The sequence below is a fragment of the Marmota monax genome, unplaced genomic scaffold, assembly GCF_021218885.2.
Source record: "Marmota monax isolate L192 unplaced genomic scaffold, Marmota_monax_Labrador192_F-V1.1 WCK01_AAM20220418_F8-fsc00086, whole genome shotgun sequence".
Lineage (NCBI taxonomy): Eukaryota > Metazoa > Chordata > Mammalia > Rodentia > Sciuridae > Marmota > Marmota monax.
This window is the reverse complement of record NW_026693086.1, coordinates 7,709,862-7,737,566: the sequence shown is the minus strand read 5'-3', so window position 1 is coordinate 7,737,566 and position 27,705 is coordinate 7,709,862. Positions and strand designations below refer to the sequence as shown.

The window sequence follows — 27,705 nt, the reverse complement described above, 5'->3', positions numbered from 1 at the left end:
ACAAGAGAATCCAGAGAACATAGGTTTTTTTTTTTTTAAATCATTTTCTTGCATATTTTTCTATGGAGAATTTCACAAAAAGCTGAGTATTCCTATAAAAGTAACTTTGGAAATGGCTTTATTCTTTTTTTGGAGGGGAGGGTACCAGGGATTGAACTCAGGGGCACTCAACCACTGAGCCACATCCCCAGCCCTATTTTGTATTTTATTTAGAGACAGGGTCTCACTGAGTTGCTTAGCTTTTGCTGAGGCTGGCTTTGAATTTATAATCCTCTTTCCTTAGCCTCCTAAGCCACTGGGATTATAGGCATACGTCACCCGCCCCGCAGAAATGGCTTTACTGCTGTTGTATTAACTCTTTAGACTGAAGTTTTTTTTAATGATGGTCAGAGACTCTGCTCAGTACCTGTAGCTTACTGAAGCACACTGCCACGCCCAGAAGGAAGCTGCTTCGGTGTACCAGCAGATCAGTCACTCCTTTATCACTGGACCTCATTCTCACGGTCTCCTCATACCACCTCAGGGCTCCCAATCTGGCTGCCCTCCCCAGTTCTAAAGCAAATTCCCAATGTGGAATTTACAAATGCTGGCTCCACCAAATAGCTCTGTGCAGAGAAATGCAATCACACTTGTGGCTTAAAAGATGATCTATGATCATGGCATAGAGGAAGGAACTGCAGGGGACCACATAGGAGGCAGGGAGAACGGGGGAGGACAACTGCAAGAGGAGGGCTAAGAAACAATAACAGAAATCAATGCCGTGAAGCAGGGAGAGAAGAAAGAACAGGCAGGTGGGAGGTGGGAGGAACAGGAGAGGGGACTCACTGAATGTGAGATGAGGGGAGAGATGACTTCCAGGTTTCTGGCTGAAGAGATGAGGCCAGGAGAGAGGATGAGTGTGTGGGAAAACATACACATGCACCACTAACCAGGAAAGGAGGGACAGGGGGAGATAACCTCCACTAGGCAGAGAAACAATGGCCAGAATGGCCCAGAACATGACAGCAAAGAGCTGCCAAACTCCACGGGAGAAATCAAACCTCCTCCAATTCCTGCACTTTCCCTGAGTCTATTCTAACTAGGATCAAACTGGTAAGGTCGCTTTTCTCTTACAAAACGGGGACTGGGCAGACTCTTCAAAACAACTGCAGTTCCTGCTTAGCCCTTCCAGATTCCAGACCCAGAAAACACTCTGGAGCCCAAGATTCTCACTCACCAGCTGGATCTCAACAGCAGTCACAGGCCTGTGATTCAGCAGCTGCAGCTTTTCAGCCCTGTCAGGAGAAAGCACAGAGCATTTAGACTCTTATACCCTGGGCTTGGTCAGACATGAACTGAGACACACTGTAAGGAGGCCCCCTGTTGGCTCAGCTGTAAAATGAGAGAAGGGTACAGGAAAGTGCAGCATAGGTGTGTTCCAGGGCCCTAAAAGGCAGAGAGAAGGGAGGGCAAGAAATGGAGTGACAGGAAAGGTATGGTTTTAAAAACCACATTTGACATAGTAAGCTTCATCTAGAAAACGTGAAGAAAATAGTACTTTCTTAATCCAATTTAAAGAAAATAAACAAATACATTGGTTGGTCATTACTTAGAGATGGTTGAAAATATCTTTTTGAGAATAAGACAAAATGTTACTAAGATTTGATCTGCTATCTTAGGAAAAAAACACAATAACAACAACAACAACAACAACAAAAAACGTACTATAAAGGGACAGAAATTAATACACAAAATTATAAAGAGGTTATATTATATGAAAATTTCCAAAATAAAAATTTCAGAAAAGGGTGAAAGAGAACATGTCTCTTCTGTCACAAAGGCACACACAGCTACTGCTGGTGGGGTTGAAAAGGTGAAAGGGCTTCAAAAGAAAGGGGACTTTAATTGCCACCCCTGTGCAGGAATAATTTCTAAAGTTCCCCCTCTCCAACTCTGGAGATTCAGACCCATCTTGCGATTCAGTTTGGCAAGGTTCACTGCACTCAGACACACTGTGAGTGAGAAGACAAGTCGTCACTCCTGCAGCTACGTGCTGGGAGAAGCAGTGCAAGTCACTCAGTGTCCTGTTTCCAGTCCACCACGGGTGAAACAGGGTTGGTAACAGAGCTTAGCACTTAGGAGAGGGTCATGAGGGCTGATAATCTCCTACTGAGTGTGTCAGCAGCAACCGTCTATTGCTTGTTTCCACGTGGTTATCACATTTAACCCTTGGACTCAACTGAGGCCGAGACAGGAAATAACCTGTCCACAGCTACACAGCTAGTACAGGAAGAGCTGGGCTCTGCACCAAAGCTCAAGCTCCGGACCTCTGACTCTCGCAGAAATGTGACAACATGGGAAAGTGTTCATCAAGAGGCCGTCCCACAACAGTGCTTCTGTAAATGGTGGCCATTCCTAAGGCAGCTGTAGCCTGCTCTCCTCCTCTTAATCCCTTACTGACTGTAGACTCAAAAAGGGGACCTCACAAAACAGATGACCTTTGCACGGGGCCCTGAAGGATTTTCTAGGCTAAAGAGATGGAAGAGCAAGAACAAAGGTGAATACCCAGAACAGTAAAAGTTTTCAGAGTTTTAGGCTGCTAGGAATGTACGAGACTGAGGCTGGACGCTACTTTGTAGAACTGAGCGGCAAAAAGGAAAGGAACACCGCACTCTGGCTGGTGCTGGCAGCAGTTCCAGGACAAATGCAGAAACCACTGGAAGACTCCCAGGTGAGAAGGTGAGGTTGTGAACCCTGCAGCAGCAGCAGGAGGAATGGCAGTGAGAACCTGACACACAAAATGCTCCTGGTCACCCTCAGGAAGAATCATCCAGATCTGCCACCTGCCTAGCAAGAGTGAGGATGAGGCAGGGTAAAGGAAGCAGGAGAGTCGAGGTTAGCCTCAATGCTTGGGAAAAAAAATTATTTAAAACTGCGTTTGCAGAAGTTTAATGACTATTATGAATAAGTGTCTGTCAAAGAGTTTATCAAATCTGGTCTAGAATTAACTAAAAAAAAAGACCAGATCTAGACATGCAAAGAAAGTTAATAAGTGAAACCACACTGTGACCCAAAACCAACTGTGGAGCAGATGAAGACCCAGGGCAGAGCAGCACAGAACACCTCCACTTCAGGGCCAGGAGAGAAGACAACCTGGGGTGGTGTCAGGGAAGCCCAGAGAGGACATATCAAGACAGAGGGATCACCAGCAATGTTAAGTGCTGCAGGGAAGTAAGGAGGTTAATAGTGAAGAAGTCACTGAATTTGCCCAAAGAGGTCACTGGCGGTCTGTGTAAGCAGTTCACTGGTATCAGTGGTGTTGACAACTGGGTTGTAGGGACTGAAGAATGACTGTGGGCTGGTGCTCCACCAAGATCACAGGAACATGGAGAGGGGCTCTGAAAGGTGTGACTGCTTTCTGGACCACCTCTAGGGAAGCACAAGTGAAGCGACCCCGGGAGGGCTGGGAGTGAAGGACAACATGGACCAGATGCTGCAGAGAATCTGGTGAGGTGAGGCCCCGAGAGAAGACCAGAGGCAGTGCTGAAGGCCCAGGTGAGATGGAATCTGAGCCCTTGTGCAAAACAAAACTATGGTGGCTTTTCTGAATTTCTTGTTTTGCAACCACACAACAGTATGGATTTAAAAAAAAAAAAAAAAAAAAAGAATAGGAACAGAAAAAAGGTATAGCGGAACAAAAGAGTATCTCCTCTCCTAATCAGCCAAAGCAGCAGAACGCAGTTCCAACTGTCCTTATTCTGCCAGGCTCTGAACTCCTGGAAAAGCTCAGTGCCACACTCTGAAAGACCCCCAACTCTGGGCCAACCAAGGAAATTCCTGTCCCATACCACAAAGCCGTGCACTGCTGGAGTAAAACCACAGACCTGCATGCTACAGGCTCAGAAGAAACTCTCCCACCATCTCTATAGCCTTCTCAGTTCACTCAGTTATCTCCAGTCTATTCTGACTGTGCCGTTTGACTCTGCTGACCAGTCTCTCCCCAGGATCCCACAGCGCCACTCTTCCCCAGTTCTCCCTCTCCCTGGGTTCCTCTTCTCTTGCTTGTCTCTGTCATCCCACAATGCACCCTGCACCTTCTGACCCTCCCCCCAAGTTCCTCACCCACACCTCACAATCTCAACAGCTACTATAGTTCGTGCCCCCAAAATCCAATGTCTTCAAGGTACATGAAGAGAGCCACACCTCCGTGCTGACAGCACATCTCCACTCAGACCCTCTGAGCTGGACATGTCCCTGGGTGACCCGACAGACCAACAGCCCTCTGTACTCCTCATATGGGTGAAGAGCCAAACACCCAGGCTTGAAGACTGGAGACCAGATGTCTCCAACTCTTCCCTCTCACCCACTCCCAAGGCAAACATGACTGACTGTATCTCTTTTTTTTTTTTTGGTACCAGGGATTGAATCCAGGAGTACTTAACCACTGGGTCACATCCCCATAGCTTTTTATATTTAATTTAAAGACAAAGTCTTGCTAAGTTGCTTAGGGCCTTGCTAAACTGCTGAGGCTGGTTCCAAATTTGTCATCTTCCTGCCTCAGCCTCCCACTCCGCTGGGATTATAGGCATGTGCCACTGTGCCCAGGATTGATGGTATCTATTTTAAGATGTCTGAGGGCTCCTCACCATTTTTAAAGGCCACTTTGACCTCTTGGTTGTAGGACAAAGGCATCTGTCAAAAGACGACTGCCACTTTTTCTATCTATCTTTTACAAGGCATAAACAAGCTGGTGTGCCACTGCCTATAATCCCCTGAGGCAGGAGGATCACAAGTTCAAAGCCAGCCTCAGCCAGGAGCCAGGACCTAGCCATGAAGAAAAAAGTCTGCTGGCTCCCTCTCCTGTATTGTGCAACCCTGATTGCAGCTTCTGCTCTAGTAGTCAGAGGGCCAATTTATTATTTATTATTGTTGTGTTATTATTATTTGCAATGCTAGGGATTGAACCCAGGGCATGTTAGGCAAGTACTCTACCACTGAAACCATCCTGAGCCCTATAGGACCAATTTAATAAAAGGCAGAGATTAAAAGGCCACAAAGGACTTTATAAATCCTCAGTTTGGGGTTCAAATGGAAAACAGAGCTAAAATTAATCCTCCAAACTTACGCAGATTGCAGTCAAGGATCACTTTTCAGGGTTATTTCTATCTGCAGCTTTCTTGAACCGTAGCCACATCCATATTTAGTGAAAAAGATGGAAGATTAGGAAGCTAAACACAGCCAGACAATTAGCTGAGAAAAAACAACAACAACAAAAAACCCTTAAAAATCAACCATTAAGATTTCTATTGTGGGGGCTGGGGATGTGGCTCAAGTGGTAGCGCGCTCGCCTGGCATGCGTGCAGCCCGGGTTCGATCCTCAGCACCACATACAAACAAAGATGTTATGTCCACCGAAAAATAAATAAATAAATATTTAAAAAAAAAAAAAAAAAAGATTTCTATTGTGTAAAAAAAAGACTTCTACTACAAAGTGAGTGCTGTTCTGTGGTGCATGCCAGCAATCCCAGCTATTCAGGAGACTGAGACAGGAGGATCTTGAGTTCAAGGTCAGTCTGGGCAATTTAAGCAAGACCCTGTGGAAAGGGAAAGGAGGGGTAGGGATGGGGGGGCAACGGAAAAAAAATGGCTGGAGATGTGGGTCAATGGTGAAGTGCTTACCTAGCATATATATGCAAGGCCCTGGGTTCAATCTCCAGTACTGACAAAAAAAATTTGTAGACAAGATGATATAAGCCCACTAAGGCCTGTCTCTCCACTGATTACAGTGAAAATCTCTGGACAGAATATAAAAGCAATAGCCTGAGGACTCTGTAAAGCAAGCCAAAGCAGGTGGATTGAGGGAAACAACAGATAAAGAACAACTGGGGAGAGTATGGAAATGAATTTCTTACCCACACTCCTCTTAGGTCCTTGGACCTAGGGTGGCTCACAAGTAGTTAAGAAAACTTCAAGAGAAATCCGGTGTGAAAATCCAGATGAATTTCCTAACTCAAGGGCAACTCCCCAGCAGAGAAACAGCAGCAGGAAGAGACCTTCAGGTGCAAAGTGCCCCGTTTCCCTTTCTTTGCTCTCTCCCTGCTGCACCCCAAGGGCAGCCCCAATGACAACCACACCAGCAGAGAAAACACACTGCCACTGAGCAAATCAAACCGTCATGCAAAATAAGACCCAAAACAGCCCAGACTTCAGAAACTGAGCAGATGTGGCAATCCTTGCCCTTGGAAGGTAGATTGGCCTGAGGTCTGAGCCTAAGTGGGCTGACTGCTCACTCCAACAGGAAGAATAACATCGACCAGAGGCTTAACAGAAGTCAGAGACTCAACTACTTAAATATAATATTTTAAATGCCCAGGACACTACTTAAAATTATCCCAACCAGGAAGATGTGACTCATTCTCGCACATGTGAAGCACTGGGTTCGATCCTCAGCGCCACATAAAAATAAAGATATCGTGTCCATGTATAACTAAAAACATTTTTTAAAAAAATGAGTTGGGGGGCTGGGGATGTGGCTCAAGTGGTAGCGCGCTTGCCTGGCATGCGTGCGGCCCGCGTTCGATCCTCAGCACCACATACAAACAAAGATGTTGTGTCCGCCAAAAACTAAAAAATAAATATTAAAAATTCATTCTCTCTCTCTCAAAAAAAAAAAAAAGAGTTGGGTGCCTGTAATCCTAGCCACGTGGGAGGCTGAAGCAGGAGGATCATGACTTAGCAAGACGCTCAGCAACTTAGGAAGACCCTGCCTCAAATAAATAAATAGATAGATAGATAGATAGATAGATAGGACCGAGGGCACAGCTCAGTGGTAAAGCACTGCTGGGCTCAATCCTTAGTACCAACAAATAAATAAATATGGGGTTATCTTTTTTTGGTACTGGGGATTGAACCCAGGGGTACTTAACAACTGAGCCCCAGCCCCAGCCCCTTTTTTGTATTTATGTAGGGTCTCGCTAAGTTCCTTAGGAATTCAATAACTTGCTGAGGCTGGCTTTGAACTTTGAGATTACAGGTGAATGCCACTGCACCTGGATTGAAAGCAGGATCTTAAGGAGCTAACTGTATACCCATGTTTCTAAGAGCATTATTTACAATAGACAGAAGTTGATGTATACAAGTATACATACTGGATGTTGAATAAACAAGATATGGTTTATATATAACATGGAATATCATTCAGCCTTGAAGAAAAAAAAAAAGTGTCCACACAAGCAGCAACACGACACCCTTGAAGACACTAAGCTGAACAAGCCAGGCACAAGGACAAACACTGCACACACGCACTCCCTGGAGGGACTCAGGGGTCCTCAGGTGCAGAGACAGATGCAAAGTGACAGCTGCCAGGGGCTAGGAGGGCAGGGGTCCTGTTTAAACAGGTAGAACTCTGGCTTTGAAAGATGGAAACTGTTCTGTGGATAGATGGCAGTGAAAACTGTACAGTGTGAATACATTTACTACCCCTAACACCCACCTAAAAACAGTTAAAATGGTGAAAAAATAAGGGAGATTAAACAATACTCATATTTTTTTAAAAAAAGACAAATACTATATGATTCTACTTATACGAAGGAGTCAAATTCACAAAAATAGAAGAATGAAGGTTGCCAGGGACAGGGAAGGAGCAAATGGGGAGCTGTTTAAGATACACAGAATTTCAGTTTCAGAAGACGAGAAAGTTCTAGATATTGGCTATATAATACTTATCAATATTATACTTAAAGTGGTATTATGTATATTTTACCATAGTGAAAAATAAAATATATATAACACATACACACACATGCAAGATGTTTGTCTTCAGAGTTCTTTTCAAGGAGAGAGGTCAGGTGAGGAGCGTTCTTAGTTTACTGGTTGTATAGCAACTGTGTGCCAGAAATAACACTACACTGTCCCTCCAAAAGAAAATCATCCATTACCCTGAATGATACAACAAAAGCTACTGGAATTCATCAGCACTAGTATTAAAATTAATGATATTTTGGACCCCACCATAAGCTTCAGTGAGTTACTATCTTCTCGGTTTCCAGGGACTGGATGGTAAAACTGATTGCTTCTGTGCTGTCTGCAGAAAACAATGCTTTTCTGCTTTCTTATTGTTGTCCTAGCAGGATCCCTGTCCAATCACCCGCCCACCCCCACATGGAACCCTGGACTGCCCATGGCCCTCCCCCAACTTCACTCTCTCCCAGCAGGAGGCAGTCAGTCTGAATCAGGCCCAAATACCCTAAAAGAATTTAGAGACTGACGTCCTTAAAGGCCCCACCCATATGCTAGTCAGCCATGAATGGGTAAGCAGAGGAGCAGGAAGACCCCTGAAGATCACAGGGAGCCTTACCTGACAGACAATCCCTTGAAGACGGGAGATACCTGTGTTAAGCCCTCCCAGTCTTAACTGATAAAAACTAGTGCTGGGGTGGTGTAGAAAACTTAGGTAGTTTTTTTCTCATGTAAACTCGATTTATAGTGATGTTAATTTTTATAAGCTGAAAGACCAAAAGTAACTGGACACAGCAAGAGCAGAGAGAACATTATAGGCACTTTTGCCTCATACCAACCCAAGTATCAAATGACCTTACTGTGAACCTTTCAATCCAATCTGGCCTGATCACTCGGAGGAGGTAGAGGGTTAGGCCATGTGAACTGGGACCCCAAGAAGGACTTTGAGACAAACATGAGGTTCTGTCCTTGCTCCCGAAGCACTTGTACACCTCTTAGCTGTTTTATCCCAGGGCGTCGTAGCCACACAGTAGTAAGGGCAGCCCTGGGAAGCCTTCACTTTCACCACGTGTCCCTCTCGTCCACTCGGCTGATCTTCACTTACTTGGTCAACTTGTGGCTTTTCATTGCTGTAAGAAATTCTCTGACAATTTCAGGACTCTGGTGTCTGCACGGTGTTTTTGATATGTATTTTAGCGTCTACAACAAAAAACAAAAAACAAAGAAACCTACTGAGAAAAAGGGAGCAATAGCTAAAAATTAGTATTCTGAAATTTTGTTTTAAGAATCCTCTATAAATAAATGTCTTCAGAAAAACCAATCTTCATATAATAGGAAGGGGGAGTGTGAAGTTGAACAGGAGAAATCAACAAAATTTTAGAAGAAAATTCATTCCATTTTTAAAAAGAGAAACAAAAACTCAATCTGACAATTATGTTACCATATTTCAGACCAAAAAAAAAAAAAAAGTTTTTAAAAGAGGGAACCCGAAGAATAAAATCACCATAAGACTCTATGGATTGTACAGGAAAAAACAAACTCAATTCCTTGTAAACGTCCAGGGTACATATGGTTTTTCCTGCTACCAAGTACGCAAGGCTACATCAGCAGTGAACACCACTGGGTGTCCCCCAATCCAACATTCTGATGCTGCCTACTGGAGGGAGCCTCGGGCCTCAGACTGAGGGCTCGACCCTGCAGGCTGGCTCTCCAAACCCCAGACTGCTCAGCTGTTGCTTTCCAGGGTAACAGGCCTGAGTCTGTTAGAAGGGAGAGAGCGGGTCCTCTCAGAGAGGAGAGGGACAGAAGGCCTTCTGCCTTCCAGTGTTGCCGGGGGTCAGAGCAGTTTCCAGGGAACTCTGCCCAGGCCCATCTCCTTACTTTTGACTGATAGCACACTAGCTGCCTGGACTGACCACCTGCCTGTCTCCAGGAGAGGATGGTGTGGTGCTCAGAGTCGGGGACTTTAAGAAAACTGACTCCCCCTGCTTTTGCCTCAGTTTCCTGCCCCCCTTTGAAAGGCCCTCAGCAAGCTTTCTTTGTGAGGGTCTTGATGTTTTAGTTGCCAAGGTGATTGGGGGCTGAGATAAGGGAAGGTCCATGCCACGTGATAGAATGTGACAAGACCCTGAAACAGCTTTTCTGCCAAGAATGTGACCTTGGCTGGACATAGAGAGCCTCCAGGTGCTTATCAGGTGTTGAGAGCCACAGCCGAAGGGGCCCCAGCAAACTTCCAGCTGCCAGCAAACTTCCAGCTGCCAGCTGATGATTGGCTCACAGTGGCCCCAGCAAACTTCTAGCTGCCAACTGATTGGCTCCTCTGTGGTGATGCTCATTGGGCTGTTTCCCCGCCCTTTCAGACCACGGAGCTGCTCACTGGGGGACTTTTTTTGGCTCTGCCCACGCGACCCAGCCAATCAGCCTCAAGAGCAGGAGGAGTGGGGGAGGTTGAGAGGCTTGTGGGAAGCCAGTGATGGCAGTTGGGCTCTGAAGGTTTTTCCTGAGGAGCTGTGTGGTTTGGTGTGTGTGTTCTAAAAATAAAGTTCGTTTCTTTTGACAAGTGGCTCCTGAATTGTGCCTAGCCAGACTGCGGCAATCAGGTAAGGCTCCCTGTGGTTTTCAGCAGCCCTTGCCTTTTCCCTGCTCTCCCCTTCATAAGCCCAGGGTTGTTTTACCTGTGCCTCTAACAGTCTGGCTAGAAATTCAGGTTGCCACAACCCTCCTTGGGTTCCATTAATTTGCTGGATTGGCTTACAGAACCCAGGAAACACTTAATGTTTAGTTTATTATAAAGGATAAAAGATAAGAGATGAAAAATTGCACAGAGGAAGGCACAAGAGGAGGGGCAGGGAGCTCTCTATGGCACTCCCCTCCAGGAAGCTGCAGTCGGCTTTTGGAACCTCCAAATCCTATCCTTCTGGGTTTTTATGACGCTTCACTACATAGGCATAACTGATGAACACACAGGCCACTGGGGATCAACTACCCTTCAGCTCTTCTCTCTTCCCCAGAGCCAGTGTAGGCTGAAGGTCTCAGCCCCCAATCCTGCCTTGGGGTTCCTGGTGATCAGCCCCATTCTTAAGCCACCTAGAGGACACAGATATCAGTCAACTCATTAGCATACAAAAATAATCTTCAGAGAGTCCGAGGATTTTGAGTTGTTTAGAAATAGAGATGAAGACCAAATATGTATTCCCCACTATCACAGGATATATGCAATTGAATAAATAACAGACAACTTTTCTTATAGAAAAAAGGAGGGGGGAAAAAAATCACCATTAGGCAATTGTACCTCAGTTGATAATCACTGCAGGAAAGACCCCTTGATGAATACTAAGTTAACTGTCTAAAGTTAAGGGTCAGGTGGACATCTGCACACCTCAGAGCAATTCTCCAAACACCTGCTAATGCTGTGCTGGTTCTAACACATCCCAATTCTTTGATGCTCCCCTTCAAGAGGGGATGCTTAATCCCCTTTCCCCTGAAGGCACGAGACAGGGACTCTTTCCTAAGAGAATAAGGAAATGGAGAGAAAATCACTTTACCGTGCAGAAACCAGGCCAACACCATCTTCACCAAGTGATCAGTGTCAACATCATCGGTAAAATCACATTGTGCCAGGCACCCCAAAGTCTCACAAGGAGAAGGGCACGTCATCTCTGCAGGGTTCTTCCTTCAAGAGCCATAACCTCTGTAATTTCACCTGTGAAACATCTCGGAAATTTATCTCCTTTTCTGCCTCTCTAGTGCTCCATCCCCAGTTCAAGCAAATACAGCCTGTCTCCTACACTATTTAATAGTCTTCTAACTACATTCATCTTCCCCTGTTGTTCCTCTTGACTATTTCTCCCCACAAAGGCCAGAAGAATATGTCCAAGATGCCAACTTATCATTTTTTTCCTTACTTTAAGATAAAGATCAAAATCTAAAAATAATACAATTTGACCTATCTCCTACCTAAAAGGTGAACATAATGCGGTGATAACCCTATAAGCTCAGTTTAGTCAGGAAACAACATCAGTCCAATCAAGGAACATTCTACAGAATACCTGACCATTATTGTTCAGAAGCGTCAGGGTCACGGAAAATAAAAAAAGAACTAAGATTGGAGAATATTAATAAGACATATTAACTAAATACTGTTGAGTGAGAACTCTTGAGACTGAAGTTCTCTGAAAAAGCAGGGCTTACTGAGCTGTTGCAGATGCCAGGCAAAAAAAGGCGCTGTTTTCTGGGACACATCTCCACAACTACCAGCAGCAAAGCAGACAAAAGTAGAAAACACGTCCACTAGACCTACAGCCAAGAGTATTTTTAGGACACAAATTTAGGGAAGGAAAGCCTAAGATGTTTACAGTGAACCTAGATTGGCTGCAAAATAAGAAAGGCAGAGCATCAAATCAGGAAGCTCTGGAACAGGAGGGCAGCCCAAGGAGAGCCAATGCTGCTGGACTGGTTGGGGTTAGGAGCCCAGGAATTGCAAACTTACACAGGGCCCAGGGCCCTGTGTGGCTAGGATGGGATTTGAGTACATGTTTCAACACTTGTTCAGGAATGTGAACTGGAATCCCCACAGCTGTTAACTGACGAATTTCCTTGTCTCTGCCCTTCTCCATTCTCCATCCTTGTAATTAAATTGTGGTCATCTTACCGATACAAAATGGTATTCTGAATTAGACCCTGGAACATAAAAAGGATAGTAGTGGAAAAACTCCGGAGATAAAAATAAAATCCTTAGTTTAATAGTATATACCAATGTTAACTGCTTAGTTTTGATAATAGTACTCTAGTTATGTTAAGATGTTAAATGTTAGAGAAAACTAGGAGGAAAAGTCTATGGGAACTTCCAATACTATCTTTGTAACTCTACTGCAAAATAATTTTAAAATAAAAAGTTTTTTTTTTTTTTTTTTTTGGAAGAGGAAACCCCACTTTGACATAATTTGAGAGGAATTTCAAACCTAAAAACAAATAGTAGCCTTAAGTGTCAAAGAATCTCTCAAAAATTGTAAAAATCACATCAGTCTTAGATTCTTGCCTAATATAATACCTATGTTAAACCAAAACTCTAGAGAGACCCAGGAAGCTCTAAAATAAAAGGGCTTACTGAGCTATTATAAATGCTAGCCCCTAAAAAAAAAAAAAAAAACAAACCAGGTCTTGGGACAAGTTCCCACAACTACCAGCAGCAGAACTAGTTAGCAGTTAAGAAATATCCAGCAGATCAGAGCATTTATTCTATTGTTTTTTTGTTGTAGGGCTGGGGTAGTCTTTGTGCTAAGCAAGAGCTCCATCACTGACCAATGTATACCAGCCACAAGAATATTTCTTATGACAAAAATAGGGAAGCATAGCTGTTTGCATTAATATTACACTGGCTGCAAATGAGAGAGGCGAGGAAGAGCTGGGAAAATCTGCCGCTTCTGGATGGAGGGCACTGCAAACAGCATGTGGTGGGCCAGGGGTGGGGAAGGCGTCAGAGCTCAGGTTTCAGCATCCTTTCAGGAGTGTGCTGGCCCTAAATTACCACTGATGAGCCTCCACCTCTACTCCACTCCATCCTCCAACCCTTGCAACTAAACTCAGGACATTTTGAACTTTTTCTCTGATCACCAATAAAACCCGAGAACTTCATATTCAGACAAGTTGTTGTTCAAATTAAAAACACCAGAAATAAGCCAGGCATGGTGGTGCGTGCTATAATCCCAAGGGATCTGGAGGCTGAGGCAGCAGGAACGCAAGTTCAAAGCCAGCCTCAGCAAGACCTGTCCCTAAATAAAATATAAAAAAGGGCTGGGGATATGTCTCAGGCTCAGTAGTTAAGCACTGGGTTCAATCCCCAGTGCAAAAAAACAAAACAAAACAAAACAAAAACACTAGAAATAAATATTATCAAGTATCACAAGCCTCGAGACATTTACTACCATAACTTTCTTACATAAGAACTTAAGGAAAAAGAGAGTGGCAGCAAGTTTCAACTAATCTAAGTATACAGAGCAGGAACACTGAATGGTTTGAAATGTGGTCAAAAAACTAACAAACACTACCTTCTAAGAAATAGAGGACTATGTGATGAAAGAGAACATGAACAAACACAGGAGGGATGGAGTTTTGTACAACCCGCAGGAGGAGGGTGAGGAGGGTGAGGAGGGGAGTGCCAAGTCCTCTATTTTCCCTGAAAATCATTAGGACAACTTGAATAAAACTCAGTAATGTCTTTGGAAAGATGAAATAAAGACAATTAAAACCAAATTCTCTACAGGGGCAAAAATCAGAATTGTAAGGAAACAGAAAGAAAAGAAAATCAGAATTGAAAGGAAATAGAATGAAAAGACAAGAAAGATTCTTTTTGGACAAAGCACAGGTTGGAGAGAACAAGGCAAACCTGCAGCCAGCCAGCATGTGATGAGCGGCTTCTGCTTTCTTCTTTATGCCCTCAGCACTAAGCGTTCTGCAATAAAATATATCACTTCTTGTGCGTATAAAGAAGCTAGCATTGCCCAAAGAAAAGCTCTGGCCTGGGGTTGGGACTATAGCTCAGTGGTAAAGTGCTTACCTCGCATGTGTGAGCTCTAGGTTCGATCCTCAGTACCACATAAAAATAAATAAAGATATTGTGTGCTCACCTACAAATAAAGAAAGAAAGAAAGAAAAGAAAAGAAAAAAGAAAAGTTCTGTTCTGGCCTTTGTCCTGGGCTTCCAGAAGGTAATCTTGAGGTCCTTGGAATGCTATACCTAATGGGAGTACCCTTGCCTGGGCCCGTGGTTCACAGTGGACAATTGTGTGTGTGTGTGTGTTTTGTTGGGGAATGAATCCAGGGGAGTTCTACTACTGAGCTACAGTGTTTCTCACTAAGTTGCTGAGGCTGACCTCAACCTGTGATCCTCTTGCCCCAGCCTCCCAAGTTGCTAGAATTACAGGCGTGTACCACCAGACTAGGTTTGCACCGTGGATACTCTTTAACTATGTGACTTAGGACAGAGGTTGGTCTAGTCTCTCAGCTTTAGGGTGGAAGTTGGTTGCTTGCAACAACTTTGGATTTCAAGGTTCGCCAGAGCTTCCCTGGTTGGCAATATTCTGTGCACATTGCCACATAATGATTTCTGGAGAGTCATGTCCTGATACCAAGGGAGAAGACAATGGAAATTTTGTGTCTGGTATATATCCTGGACTTTGCTCCCATTTTCTTCTTTTCTTGGCTATTTTTTTTCCTCCAGTACTGCAAATTGAACCAGTGGTGTTTTACCACTGAGCTACATCCCCAACCCTTTTAAATTTACCATTTTGAGATACAATCTCCATAAGATGTCCTGGCTAGCCTCAAACTTGCAATCCGTCTGCTTCAGCCTCCCAAGTAGCTACAATTTCAGGCATATGCCATGGTGCCTGGCTAAATAAGAGATTTTTTTAAATGCAGTGTTGGGAATCAAACCCAGGGCCTCATACATGCTAGGTATATGCTCTACCATCTGCCACGCGACCAGCGCTGGCTTCATGAAAGAAGGTTCGATTCATAAGTAATTGCTAGGGAGTTTTAAGAGACAAGACTCTCATTACCTTTAATACCAGCTCTGAGATGGCTTCTCCTAGCTCCCGTCTCCAGCCACCTAATGCGGTGGTGAGGTTTACAGAAGAGACTAGCGAAAGAGAGAGAACACGCCAGGGAGTGGGCTTTTATTGAGGAACGAAAAATTCAAGGGAAATTCCCATCCAGTGAAGGTTAAGGGGGGTGGCATCCCAAGGTCAGAGGCGATGATTGGGTCTTCAGGGCAGTGGCCAGGCATGCCTCTGCACGGACAAGCCCTCGGACATGGGAAAGGGTGGAGAAGGCTCTAACACAGCTGTGTCTAAGCGCCTCTCACCCAGCCAGCGAGGTAACTCAAATCACGTGCGAGGATGGCCTCCCACACTACCACAAAACTGCCTCCCCAGCCCTTTGGTCACTTTTCATCTGCATCCTTTCCCTGAAACACGGAGTAACTATAAATGATGGCTTTCATTGAGCCTACTCCCAGGGAACCGCTGAATCTGAGGAAGGTTCAGGGGGAAAGCCCCAAAGGTACAACATGTTTACAAGTGAACGCAGTCTTCCACTCCACTCCCTCTCTAAACAACAGAACCTAGGTTACTGCCAACCCACTCCAATCAGGGAAGAAGCCAGCCATCAGCAGAGTACACCGCCTCCCAGCGGTGGCTTAGGCGGGCTTTAGCAGCCGGGCTCACCTCGTAGGTGATGGTGTTCAGGTTCTGCTGCCCAGAGCTGTGCTTGTTCTTCCCGCTTTCTTTGCGCTGCTCTTTCAGATCAGTTAGTAACTGGAACACCTAGCAAGAGACACACAAAAGATTCCTGTAAATCTGAGAAACGTACCTACTACAAGGTTTCAAGGGGAAATAAAAAGTCTAATACCTCCTTACTTCCCATAAACCAGCCTCTCAACTCTTGGTTTAGAGCAAATGCATCCCAGAAGCAGGTGACTTTTTTTTTTAAACATTTTTTTTAGTTGTAGATGGACACAATATCTTTGTTTTTATTTATTTTTTTTTTATGTGATGCCAAAGATTGAACCCCAGTGCCTCATGCATGCAAAGCAAGTGCTCAATCATTGAGCTACAACCCCAGCCCACGGTGACAATTTTAAGCGTTCTTTTATCTACACTGAATACATTCATTAGTTTAATTAAAATATTTCAAATGTTTCCTATCAATATATACTACATTACTGATTTTGATCTCAAAGCCATATTCACTATTCCAAAGTAAATGTTCCTAAAATAAATATTTTTTTAAAAGGAGTCTGCCTAATACATATATTTAGTATAATTTCTTTCTATAAGAAAAAAATTGTTGGCGAAGTAGCTCAATGGTAGGGCACTTGTCTAGCATGTGCAAGGCCCTGGGTTCAATCCCTGGTCCCAAAACAAGAGAAAGAAAAAAAGAAAAAATTCTGAGGCAAGTGATAGTTCTTTAAAAAAAATGGATGGGCTGAGAGTGTAGTTCAGTGACAGGGAGTTGCCTAGCTTATATGAGGCCCTGGGTGCAGTCCCAGCACGCCTAAATAAATAAAAATCTAAAAATGCTGTAGATGTTAAATAGTAAACTTTCCCCACAAAGAAAAAATATCTGCCTTAGTATTGGAATGGGGGTGGGTGGTCTGTCTTTCCTGTTTGAGATTCCACCAGAAAGGTGAGGGCAACAGAGGCTCAGAGACCATAACTGGGTGCAACGCAAACCCTTCCTACCAACTAGTCCTTTCAGAAAGAGTGGCACAAGACTCAATGAACGCTGTGTTCCCCCCAAACACCACACCAAATCCAAGCTGGACATGGAGATTCCTGAGAGCCAATGGCTTGGCCTCACCCCACTGCATTCCTATCACAAGCAGCAGTCATGCAAGGGTTAACCTTTAAGACCAGCATGCCCAACTGCATTTATTCTGCATACACATCAAGCATAAGCCAGAGACCCAGGTTTCCTCCACATCTCCACAAGTCTGGCCTTTGATGGGATGTGTAGAAAACTGACGTGGCTCATTCTACACCTGGCACTAACCCATCAAATGGTTTTGCTAGTACCAAACAAGATCCAGGCAAAGCAGGAGGCAGGTGAAAATACCATTATATTTCCCTTTCCTGTCTTTCACCAATAGCTCTACCCTCAAGCCCCCAAAATTAAAAACCTGTTAATCCCTTATTAAATTATTCATAATGGTGAGTTGACTGAACTCTTACTTTCAAAATGAGGACGTTAATACCTTTGTGACTATTAAAGATCAAAGTAACATAAGCATGTTATAAGTCAAGGATGATAATTAAGAAAAGGCATAAACCAGGCACAGTGGCGCACACCTGTAATCCCAGTGGTTCAAGAGGCTAAGACAGGAGGATCCGAGTTCAAAGCCAGCCTCAGTGGGGATGGGGTTGTGGCTCAGAGGTAGAGCACTTGCCTAGCATGCGTGAGGCACTGGGTTCAATCCTCAGCACCACATAAAAATAAAATAAAGGTGTTACGTCCACTTATAACTAAAAAAAAGTCAGCCTCAGCAATGGCAAGGAGTTAAGCAACTCCGTCAAACTCTTATCTCTAAATAAAATACAAAAACTAGGGCTGGGGTATGGCTCAGTGGTCAAGTATCCCTGAGCTTAATCCCCAATACATTTAAAAAAAGAAAGGTATAAATGTTTTACTAAGAAACTTGTGTGGGCACTCAGAAATGGCTCTAAAACAAATGCTTCTGTTCCTTGAGGGCATCCCAAAAGATGACCTACAATCTCTGGGACTTAGGGAAAGGGACCTATTATAAACCAAAGTTTACCAGACTCCCCAAAGTAACAAGCTTAGCGTACTTCAAGGTCCACCAGATAGTGCCAATTGTCCTGTTTTAGAGCAGAAAATCCAAATGAATTCAATGATTTCTAATCAATAATCCTTACATCGAAGGGCAAGCAATGAGGAAGGAAAGAGAAGGACCCACTGTAGAGCTATTTACCTCATAGTTACTGAGCAGTGCAGAGCTTGCATCCTTCCTGCAAAAGAAAAGAAGCCATCATCAGTCCAGGCTCACAGCCTTCCTGAGCGTTCTTCTTGTAAAATAATTCTGTTATCAAGAGCTAGTCATCTAGTTCAGGAACCTAAAACTGAGAAACGTCCTAAGTCCTACACGTCTTATCAGGCTGAAGACAATTTCAGAGCAGACTCTCCTTTTTATAGACACAGCATATCACACACCCATCAGCAGGCAGGTGACTAAAACACGACACTTATTCCAAATCCACGTAGGCTGGAGTTCAGCACTTGGGAAGTGAAGGCGGTCGGACAGCATGGAGAAATGAACTACAGGAAGAACAGGAGGGCAAGACCATAGAGGACAGAGGGTTCAAGGAACAGTGACAGTGTGGGTGCCAGAGATGCCTGGAGAAACCAAGTGCCGCTCCCTTCTGAACCCAGGGCCCCTTCCCATTGGCCAACAGAAATGATCTACCTGATACAGTGTCCTACCTAACATCCACCAGGAATTCCAGCAATGGCCAGGAATCCTGTGAGACATCCACAAAACGTTAATGTGTTCATCCTCTGTCAACTCAAGAGTCTCTACATGGGGCAGTCGTTAAAAGCCTGTTGCACCTGAGAACCAAACAGTGCAAACTATCATCTTTCATGTATGACTGAACACAGCAATGTGACATGTCAAATTATAACTGATGTACCCTACAATATCACATCAGAAAGTATTTACTTTCAGAACCCTAGAGCCAGTGCAGTATGCCAATCCAGAACACAATTTTGAAGTCAGACATATTTGGGTACATAACCCAGCCCTGCCACGTATAAGGTGTGTAAGTTTTAGTGCATCAATTTCTAAGTATATCCCTCTAAAACAAGAAATGGGGATAATTCCAAATCTGGAAGGGCAGCCTGGATTCTAAACCAAACTTCATCATGCACTAGCTAAGTGAATTTGGGAGTTATTTTATAGTTATGCTTAAGTTTCCTATCTATAAAATACAAGTGTACACAGGATTAAACTGAAACAGGAAGAGTATCTGAAAACAGTAAGCTCCATAAATGCTATTATTATCATTACTATGACTTTAGCCATTACCACTACCACCTCTTCCTACCTCATAAAACTGCTAACGAGAAACTTAGTACAGTTCTTGGTACTTACTAAGATCTCTATAAATAAAGGCTATTAATATTTTTTTAGTTGTCAATGGACCTTTATTTATTTATATGCAGTGCTGAGAATTGAACCCAGTGCCACATGCTAGGCAAGTGCTCTACCACTGAGCTATAACCCTAGCCCCTTTTATTATTAAAAGATAATCACCCTTATTCTCACTAAAATTCCTGTGACACAGGAGCTATTAGTATGATCTCTACTTTATAAATAATGAAGCTGAGACTCAGAGATTAAGTAATCAGCTCCAGGTCACACAGTAAGAAGTCTAACTAAAACTGGAAGATAACTACAGAATAGTGAAAAATGAGACTGGATTAGATGAATGGAAACCAATAATCAGAATCCAGAAATTCACATTGGGTAGTCTGGATCTGACATAATGGGCAACAGGGAATACTATATATTCTTAAAATAGGAGTGGAGCTAGACGATGAAAATGGCAATGATAAAACTTTAAAAGTGAGGCAAACAGATGGGTGATTCCCCCAGTCAACAAATACAGCAAAGCTGGCAGAAGCTTATCAAGGGGACTTACCATGACCCAAGGTCATCAGCACACAAAGCTTACTCAAATACTAGCAGTAATTCAACAAATGGCTACCATTTCACAAATGTACTGCTTTGCCCAATAATCACACTGGACTCAGGTCACATGCAATATTATTTTTAAAAAGAACCCAATCCAGGAAGGACAACAGTATTATGTGATATGGTTCATTTAAAATTGAACATGATAAACCAAACAGTGTCTACTTAATCAGGAAATCCATCATAAGGCTCCCTTCAATCTTTGCCAGAAACTGAGTTACAACTCCCCATATTCTCAAAGGAGCATTTTGTACCTATGATGTCAAGGCACTAAGACATTCCTTTTAGGAACAGTAGAATGGGGGAAAAGTACAAATGTCAATTTTCTTCAGAGCCAATGGATCCATCCCAGGTGCTGTTATTACAACTTCATTTCCAAAACAAACCCTGTCCCTCTATCATGGAGAATATTCCATTCCCTGATAGATTCATCCTAGGCCTTTCCAAGTTACTGCCCCACTACTCAGTCAATAATTAGTGCAAGAATCCAAAGAATATAAGCTGCCTTTTCTAGGATATAGGAAGAGAAGGGAAATTCTCTTTCATATACATTTAATTTTTTGCAGTGCAGAGACTGAACCCAGGGCCTCATGCATACTAAGCAACTGTTCTACCAATGAGCTACCCCCCAGTCCCTTAACATACATTTTAATGAATCTATGTTTAAACTACGAGAAGAACAGATGTTTAAACAAGAACTGCATCTTGTACACTCTTGCTGGCAGAAGCTAATGCATTCATTGATGTTCTTTCATATAAATAATTTTTTACCCATTTATATGAGTATATGCCAATATATACTAGGCCTTCCTTTATTCAGTAAAATGCGGGTGAGGGCTGGTTGGTACTTTAATGGTAGAACACTGCTTAACATCAACAAAGTCTGGTACAGTCCCCATTATTCCCCCACCCAGTCCCAAAAAAGGCCAATGAATACAATATCTGTCTTTTATGGAGGTCTAAATAAGCTATATACACTAGGAAACTCCTTTAAAGTAAGTTTTTAACTTCAAGGAGTTAAGTGACAGGTTGTTGGGAACAAGATATGAGATCAGACAGATATCAACTTAATCAAGTTATACAATTTAACAGCACCAATAATAAGGATGTGATGCACTGAGACACATGCCTTAAAGCAACTCTGCCAAAAAAAAAAAAAGTTTAATTTGAATCTAATCATGAGAATTTAATCAGACAACTCCAAACTGAGGAACATTCTTCAAAACAGCAGCCTAGATTCTTCAAATATCAACATCACTGTCACAAGGCCAATGTTGCAGACAAAGCCTAAGAAAACTGTTGTAAGGAAAATGAAAGAATCATGCCAACTAAATGCAATGCACAATTCTTAACTGGATCCTGAAGCAGAGGAAAAAAACCTCAGCTAAAATGACATTATTGGCTAAGAGAAGAAATGTGAATATGCACTATTTTAATAATAGTAATTACATCAGTGCTTCAGTTTCCTGGGTGTGGCAATGGTTCTGTGTTACATGAGATAATGCCCCTTTTCAGTAAGAGGTGGGATAACATGAGGGCTACAACTCTTAGGTGATACAGTAAACTGTGTGTGTGTGTGTGTGTGTGTGTGCGCGTGCGCGCGGGGTGGGGGGAGGATGTGGGTATGAATGCACTGAATGGAAAGACAGCTTGTGCATGTACAAACGAAATACAGCAAACATCACATCAAGTGGGCTGGGGTTGTGGCTCAGTGGTAGAGTATTTGCCTAGCATGCATAAGGCACTGGGTTCAATCCCCAGCAGCACATAAAAAATGAACAAATAAAAGTATTGTGTCCACCTACGATCAAAAAAAATTTTTTTAATGTTTACAAGTAACTCTAGGTAAAGGGTATAAAGGTATTTGAGTGCTACTTTTGCAACTATTCCTTAGGTCTGAAATGTTTCAACCTAAAAAGTTGAGGAAAATGGACATGTAAAATAAAGAATTCATAAGGTTAAAAAAAGTCACCGCTATAATTTATAATTGACGATATAAAATACACTTCTATTCAATGCCTTTGAGAGCTACAAAAAATCCGTCCTCTGGCATGTTGTCAACTACACACTTATAAAATGTTGATCCCTGCAGAGCAGGCACTTCTCTCCGAAGCCAAAACCTGATGTCATGAACACATTCACATGCGCTCAGACTAGAGAAACTGCCCACCCACGCAGAAGTATGAAATTCTTCTGTAAAACTTAGTACTGATTTATTGGTGCTTAAATATTCCAAATGAATTTTAAAGACTGAATTTATACTCCTAGCTACAGTTTCCTTACATAATGACTTACTGGGCTGAAACTGATTATTTGAAATTTGACCTGTAAAATCTATTTAACTTGCTGAGTCAATTTAACGAATGTGAACAACTACTGTGGAAAACCAAATTCTAAATAAACAGTACAAAATGATCTATTGACAGATTTTCCTTAAAAGCACACAAACAAAAGCCCACACAAACAGCGTCTACTAATTGCCACACAGTTAACTTACGAATGCAATGACGAACAGAATTGCTCAATTTCCATGCTCAACCTATGCTATCAATTCATGTTTTCAAAAGTTAAGCTTTGGTACAAGAAAGCTACACAGGCTTCAAAATCAGAAGTCAGCTGTAGCAACATCTCTGAAATCAACCAGCAAGCCTCCTCTTTCCAGGCCTGTTACTAAATCACTACCTACATACTAACTTTCGACCCTCAGTATTTTTAGCTATAAAGTGGAAGAAATCCTGAAAAAATCCTCAAAAAATGACACAAATGACAACAGTATCCACTTTCTTTACTCTGTGCACTAAGTTCAAGAGGAAACAAAGAGCTTTCCAGGTACACACATGATTCCAAAGAACCAGACAAAATTAGCTTAACAGTAAATGCCTCACAAAGAACAGTTCTTAATCTTGCTATGACTATTTTTTGTTCTTTTACCTGAGGCCATCACTTCCAAACAATGGTCAAGAAGCTGTTTGCTCATACTGGGCATGGTGGCACATGCCTATAATCTCAGTAACTCAGGAGGCTGAGGCAGAAGGATCATGAGTTAAAAGCTAGTCTCAGCAACTTAACCAGGCCCTCAACAACTCAGCAAGGCCTTGTCTCTAAACAAAATATTTTTTAAAAAGGGGTTAGGGATGTGGCTCAGTGGTTAAGTATCCCTAGGTTCAATCCCTGGTACAAAAAAAAAAAAAAAGTTGTTTGCTCATAGAGCTGCTAAACTTGCTGTGACTACTTTATGTCCTTTTACCTGAGACATTATTTCCTAACAATGATCAAGAAGTTTAATTTTTTGGCAGAGCTGGAGATTAAACCCAGGGCCTCATGCCAGGCAAGTGATGTACCACTGAGCTACTGAGCTATACCCCCAACCCTGCCTGGTCAAGAAATTTTTAAATTATCATTTGGTCAAATAAATATACATGTTTAGGCCTGGTGCAATGGTGCATGCCTGTAATCCCAGCAGCTCAGGAAGTGAAGGCAGGAGGATCGCAGGTTCAGAGCCAGCCTCAGCAATTTAGCGAGGCACTAAACAACTCAATGAGACCCTGTCTTTAATAAAATATAAAATAGGGCTGGGGTTGTGTGTGGCTCAGTGGTCAAGTGCCCCTGAGTTCAATCCCTGGTACCCAAAAACAAAAATTTAAAAATAAATAAACATACATGTTTAAGAAACTTCTGAAATATGTATGTGTGTTATTTACTCAGTGGGTATTTACATCATAACTGAAGAAAAAAGAAAAACCTCAGGATAAGTTTTTCCCCTGTGCCTCCTCACTTCAGGTCCCTGGAGTGCCCTCAGAGTCTCAGGATTCTACTGAAGATGCTGGAGACCAAACTGCCAGAGGTCACACCTCATGCTTGAGGCCACACAGAACTAGAAGTGAGGCCTCTTGATCCTTCCACTACCAAACCACATTATCTACCCCAGCAGACTTCACTTTCTATAAGTTGATAGCTGAAAATTTCTTGAATGGTTTCAATAAGCCAATAACTTCTTGGGAGAAGTTGTTAGGTTGCTATAGGAGTAAAAACCACTAACTTCATCTGTTTCACTTAGGAAAATCAGAAAATCTATATGCCCACCAGTCAGGACGCTAGCCAGTTAATTTATATTTATTAAACTAACACTGTTATATTTCTATATTCAACACACATTTTCTGAATGCCTACTCTGTGGCGGATGCAGTGCTAAGCACTAGGTGAACAGATACCAGTCCCAGCCCTTATGGACTAGGGAAGTAAACAACCTTCTATTATTACCACTTACAATTATTTAAGGGAAAAGTGAACCGAGCAGCTATGAGACAAAAAAGAAGACTTATTTTGGACTGAAGAAATAGGGCGGGTAACCTTGAAAAGGGACATTCAACCTGAATAAGACAAAGGGCAGGAGAAAAAGTATACCAGTCAGAAAGAAGAGCAACACGAAGATCTGAGGCAGGAAAGAGCTCGGAAGGGCACAGGAACTACCTATTAAGCAGTAAGCATGTGTGTGTGTGTGGTGGAGGAAGGGAGGGTGGCAAGAGATAAGGCTGGGTTAAGGCAGCAAGAGATGTATATTCCTCTAAGTGCAATGGAAGGCCACTGAAGGGTTTTACGCAGGAGGTGACCTGGTCCAGCTAAAGTTTAAGATCACTTTGGTTGTTGTGTGGAGAATAAAATGGAAAGGGTGGCAAGGGTGAAAGCCAAAAAGGCCAGTGCTAACCCAGACCACCGAAGATGGACTCCAAGGCTGGGTGGAGAAGGTGGAAAGGAATTGCATTCAAAATGTATTCTAAATTCAAATTGCATTCTAAGGTATAAATAACAAATTGGCTGTTAGGAGTGAGGAAAGAGGAAGATTTATTTATTTATTTATTAATTAAATCTAAGCAATCCGGCAGATGATAAAAGCCAGAAATACACTTTGGGGAACCATTAGCATATGGATGAGTAAAATGACAGAGCAAATATGAAGAGAGGGGTTCCAGGACTAAGCCCTAAGATATCTCAACATTTAGACACAGAGCAAGGGAAGAGACAGGAAAAGATGCTGAGAAGTAGTCCAATGCACAAGGAAGTCCAGGAGTGCACGTCATAGAGTTTCTAGTTTGTCTATCAACTGCTGAGTGATCAAGACAGTTGATGCCAGAAAAAAGAATCTTTGGATTTGACAAGATGAAGTGCTCAGACCATCTTCACAGAAGCCATTTTAGTAGACAGAAACAAAGTCCAACAGAATGGTGGACAGAATAAGGGGATAAACAACACTTTAAGAAATTTCGTTGTAGGCGGGTGCAGTGGCACACACCTGTAATCCCAGTGATTCAGGACACTGAGGCAGGAGGATAGCAAGTTTGAAGCCCACTCGGCATCTTAGCAACACCCTATCTCAAACACTAAAAAAAAAAAAAAAAAGGGCTGGGGATGTAGCTCAGTGATAAAGCACCCCTGAGTTAATCTTCAAAACCCAAGCAGAAAACAGATGGGAAGCAGAAACAGAGCTACAGGTAGATATGAATGTGGGGACAAGAGATTTTTTTAAGTTGGACAAATTAGAGCAAATTTGTATGCTGCCAGAAAATGTTCTAGAAGAGGGAGAAATAATAATGACAACTTCAGACTAGTGTATTATACAGTCAGCCCTCCTGATCTGCAGGTTCTGAATCCTTGGATTTAACCAAGTGCAGACCAAAAATATTAGCAAAAAAAGTGTCCATACTGACCTTGTGCACACTTTTGTCATTATTCCCTATGCAATACAACTACTGCCATAGCATTTACTAGCACTTACTGTGTAAGTAACCCAAAGATGATTTAAAGACTATGGGAGGACGTGCAATTATAATTCCCCAGCAAATTCTGCGCCATTTATGTGCCATGTTGAGTGTCCCCGGATCTGAGGAATCTGCAGAAAGGAGACTACGGGTGTCTTTCAAGTCACAGTTTAGACCTCATAAGTGGGTTAAAAACTTTGATGGGTCGATACTTTCAGTAAGAGAATAGATGACGTCAGAATATTGCAGCCGGACAAGTGTTGGTTCGGGAAACTTTCTCTTCGAGTTGCACGAACACAGTGTCAAAAGAAAAAAGCAGGGGCTGCAGGCGCGGCTCGGGTCCCCCCATCGGGCCCTGGGACTGACGCCCGCGCCGGGGACGGTCTGAGACTCGCGGTTCACCTGCGCACGCAGCAGGAGGCCCGCGCACCTGGAACGCGTCGCGGGCCCGCGGCCCGACCGCCAAGGAGTCCGGGGCTTGCCGCCCCGCCCCGCCGCGCTGCCCACTCCGCCAGGGTCCCAGGGCGGCTTACACTTCCATGTTGTCCGGCCTCACGACGGCGGCCGCTTGCCGCGCTGCCGCTTCTGCGATGAGGGGCCGCGGGCTCCGCGCGCCGCAATGCAGGCCCGGAGGGACGCGGTGCACGGCGGGAGCGCGCGGTGCACGCCGGGAGCGCGAGGTGCACGCCGGGAGGGCAGCGCTGCGCCGAGCCGGACCTCGCGCTGCACGTCGGGGGCGCGCGCCGCACGCCGTCCGCACTACTGCGCGTCAGAGCCGTCGGGAGCGCGCGCCCCAGCGATTCGGGTGGACTCTGCCTTTCGCCCAGCCAGAGTCCTGCCCCGTCCGTGGCTGGGCCTTGTATGCGCGGTCCAGGTTTCATTAGAGCTCTGACAAGCCGGCCCCGTGCGAGCCGTAGCAGCCCCGGGACCCTTCCCAGGAAAGAGGCTGGGCTCGTGGCGCTGTGCGGCGTGGGGAAGCCGGGAGCCCGGGGCGGGAGAGTGGGCAGTGCACTGCGCTTTTCTGCTTGTTAGTTGGGTTAAATGTTAAAGAAATCTCCTGCAGTCGAGGAAGCAGCGCGATCCAGGGGTAGCTCAGTTACACACGCTGAAACATGGGAGGGCCCAGATCTGTAGCGAATTCCGGGGCAATTGGTATTCTCCATACTTGAATGTGCCGCATGTGCACTGGGGGGAAAGAAAATACCATGGCGCGCTGTAATCGCCGTATCGCACGTGGAAAATACAATGCCTTAAATAAAACTATGTAAAATTGGCAAGCCAGCGCGGTGGCACACGCCTGGAGTTCCAGAAGCTCAGGAGGCTGAGGCAGGAGGATCGCGACTCGGCAAGACCCTGCAGCGGGTGTGGCGCAGTGGTTAAGCCCTGGTTCAAACCTCCCCACCAAAAAAAAGGGCATAGAAAACAAATGACTAGGGATAGGGAGAGTCGGGTGGAGGCTAGTGTCCTCATCTCACTACTTTTTGTGTGTTTGGAATTTTCCCCTTGGGAAGTGAGGCGGCGCCAGCGGTCTCCGAAGGATGAGTCCAGGCCGTCAGGGGGCTTTTCAGGCTTTCCTGTCCCGACCTTTGCCAGTACTTAGTACCTGTTCCTCTGAGAGGACCGTTCACAGAGCTGGGGTGCAGCCCAGGGCCTTGCCCCTGGCAGCCCACCATCTGCCCTTCTTGTGATCCTCTGGCCTCGGCCCCGGGCTGTAAGCCGCAGGGTGACCCTTACAGGGTGCTGGGCACGCCACAGGTTGCTCACAGGTGCTGATACTGTCGCAGGACGATCATGACATGCTATGAGTAGATCCACAACTATGCATATTTTGTAATTGGAGCAATCGAGGCAGGCTTGGAAAGACTGATTTACCCAAGGTCACTCAGCCGGAATTTGTCCCAGAGAAATTGAACCCCAGGTGATCTGAACAACATAAGTAGTGTCTGATGATAGGATAAACAAA

At 44.0% G+C, this 27,705-nt stretch overlaps 1 protein-coding gene across 5 annotated transcripts in view; it reads right to left on the bottom strand.

The window, feature by feature from the left end:
• The window catches only part of Crcp (CGRP receptor component), a 40,005-nt gene extending 13,598 nt beyond the window's left edge, over positions 1 to 26,407 (bottom strand). The window contains exons 1-6 of one of the 5 annotated variants that reach the window (XM_046454608.2): positions 26,173 to 26,289; positions 18,205 to 18,241; positions 15,941 to 16,039; positions 15,275 to 15,354; positions 8,822 to 8,916; positions 1,217 to 1,274 (exon numbers count right to left, since the gene is read on the bottom strand). In XM_046454608.2, the coding sequence (XP_046310564.1) occupies positions 1,217 to 1,274; positions 8,822 to 8,844 (81 nt within the window). In that variant the 5' untranslated portion in view covers positions 8,845 to 8,916; positions 15,275 to 15,354; positions 15,941 to 16,039; positions 18,205 to 18,241; positions 26,173 to 26,289. Of the gene's footprint in view, positions 1 to 1,216; positions 1,275 to 8,821; positions 8,917 to 14,272; positions 14,292 to 15,274; positions 15,355 to 15,940; positions 16,040 to 18,204; positions 18,242 to 25,759; positions 26,065 to 26,172 lie in introns of those variants that run through there. The other 4 variants (XM_046454606.2, XM_046454607.2, XM_058582682.1 and 1 more) reach the window with 4 other exon arrangements.
• Positions 26,408 to 27,705: the final 1,298 nt, after the last annotated feature.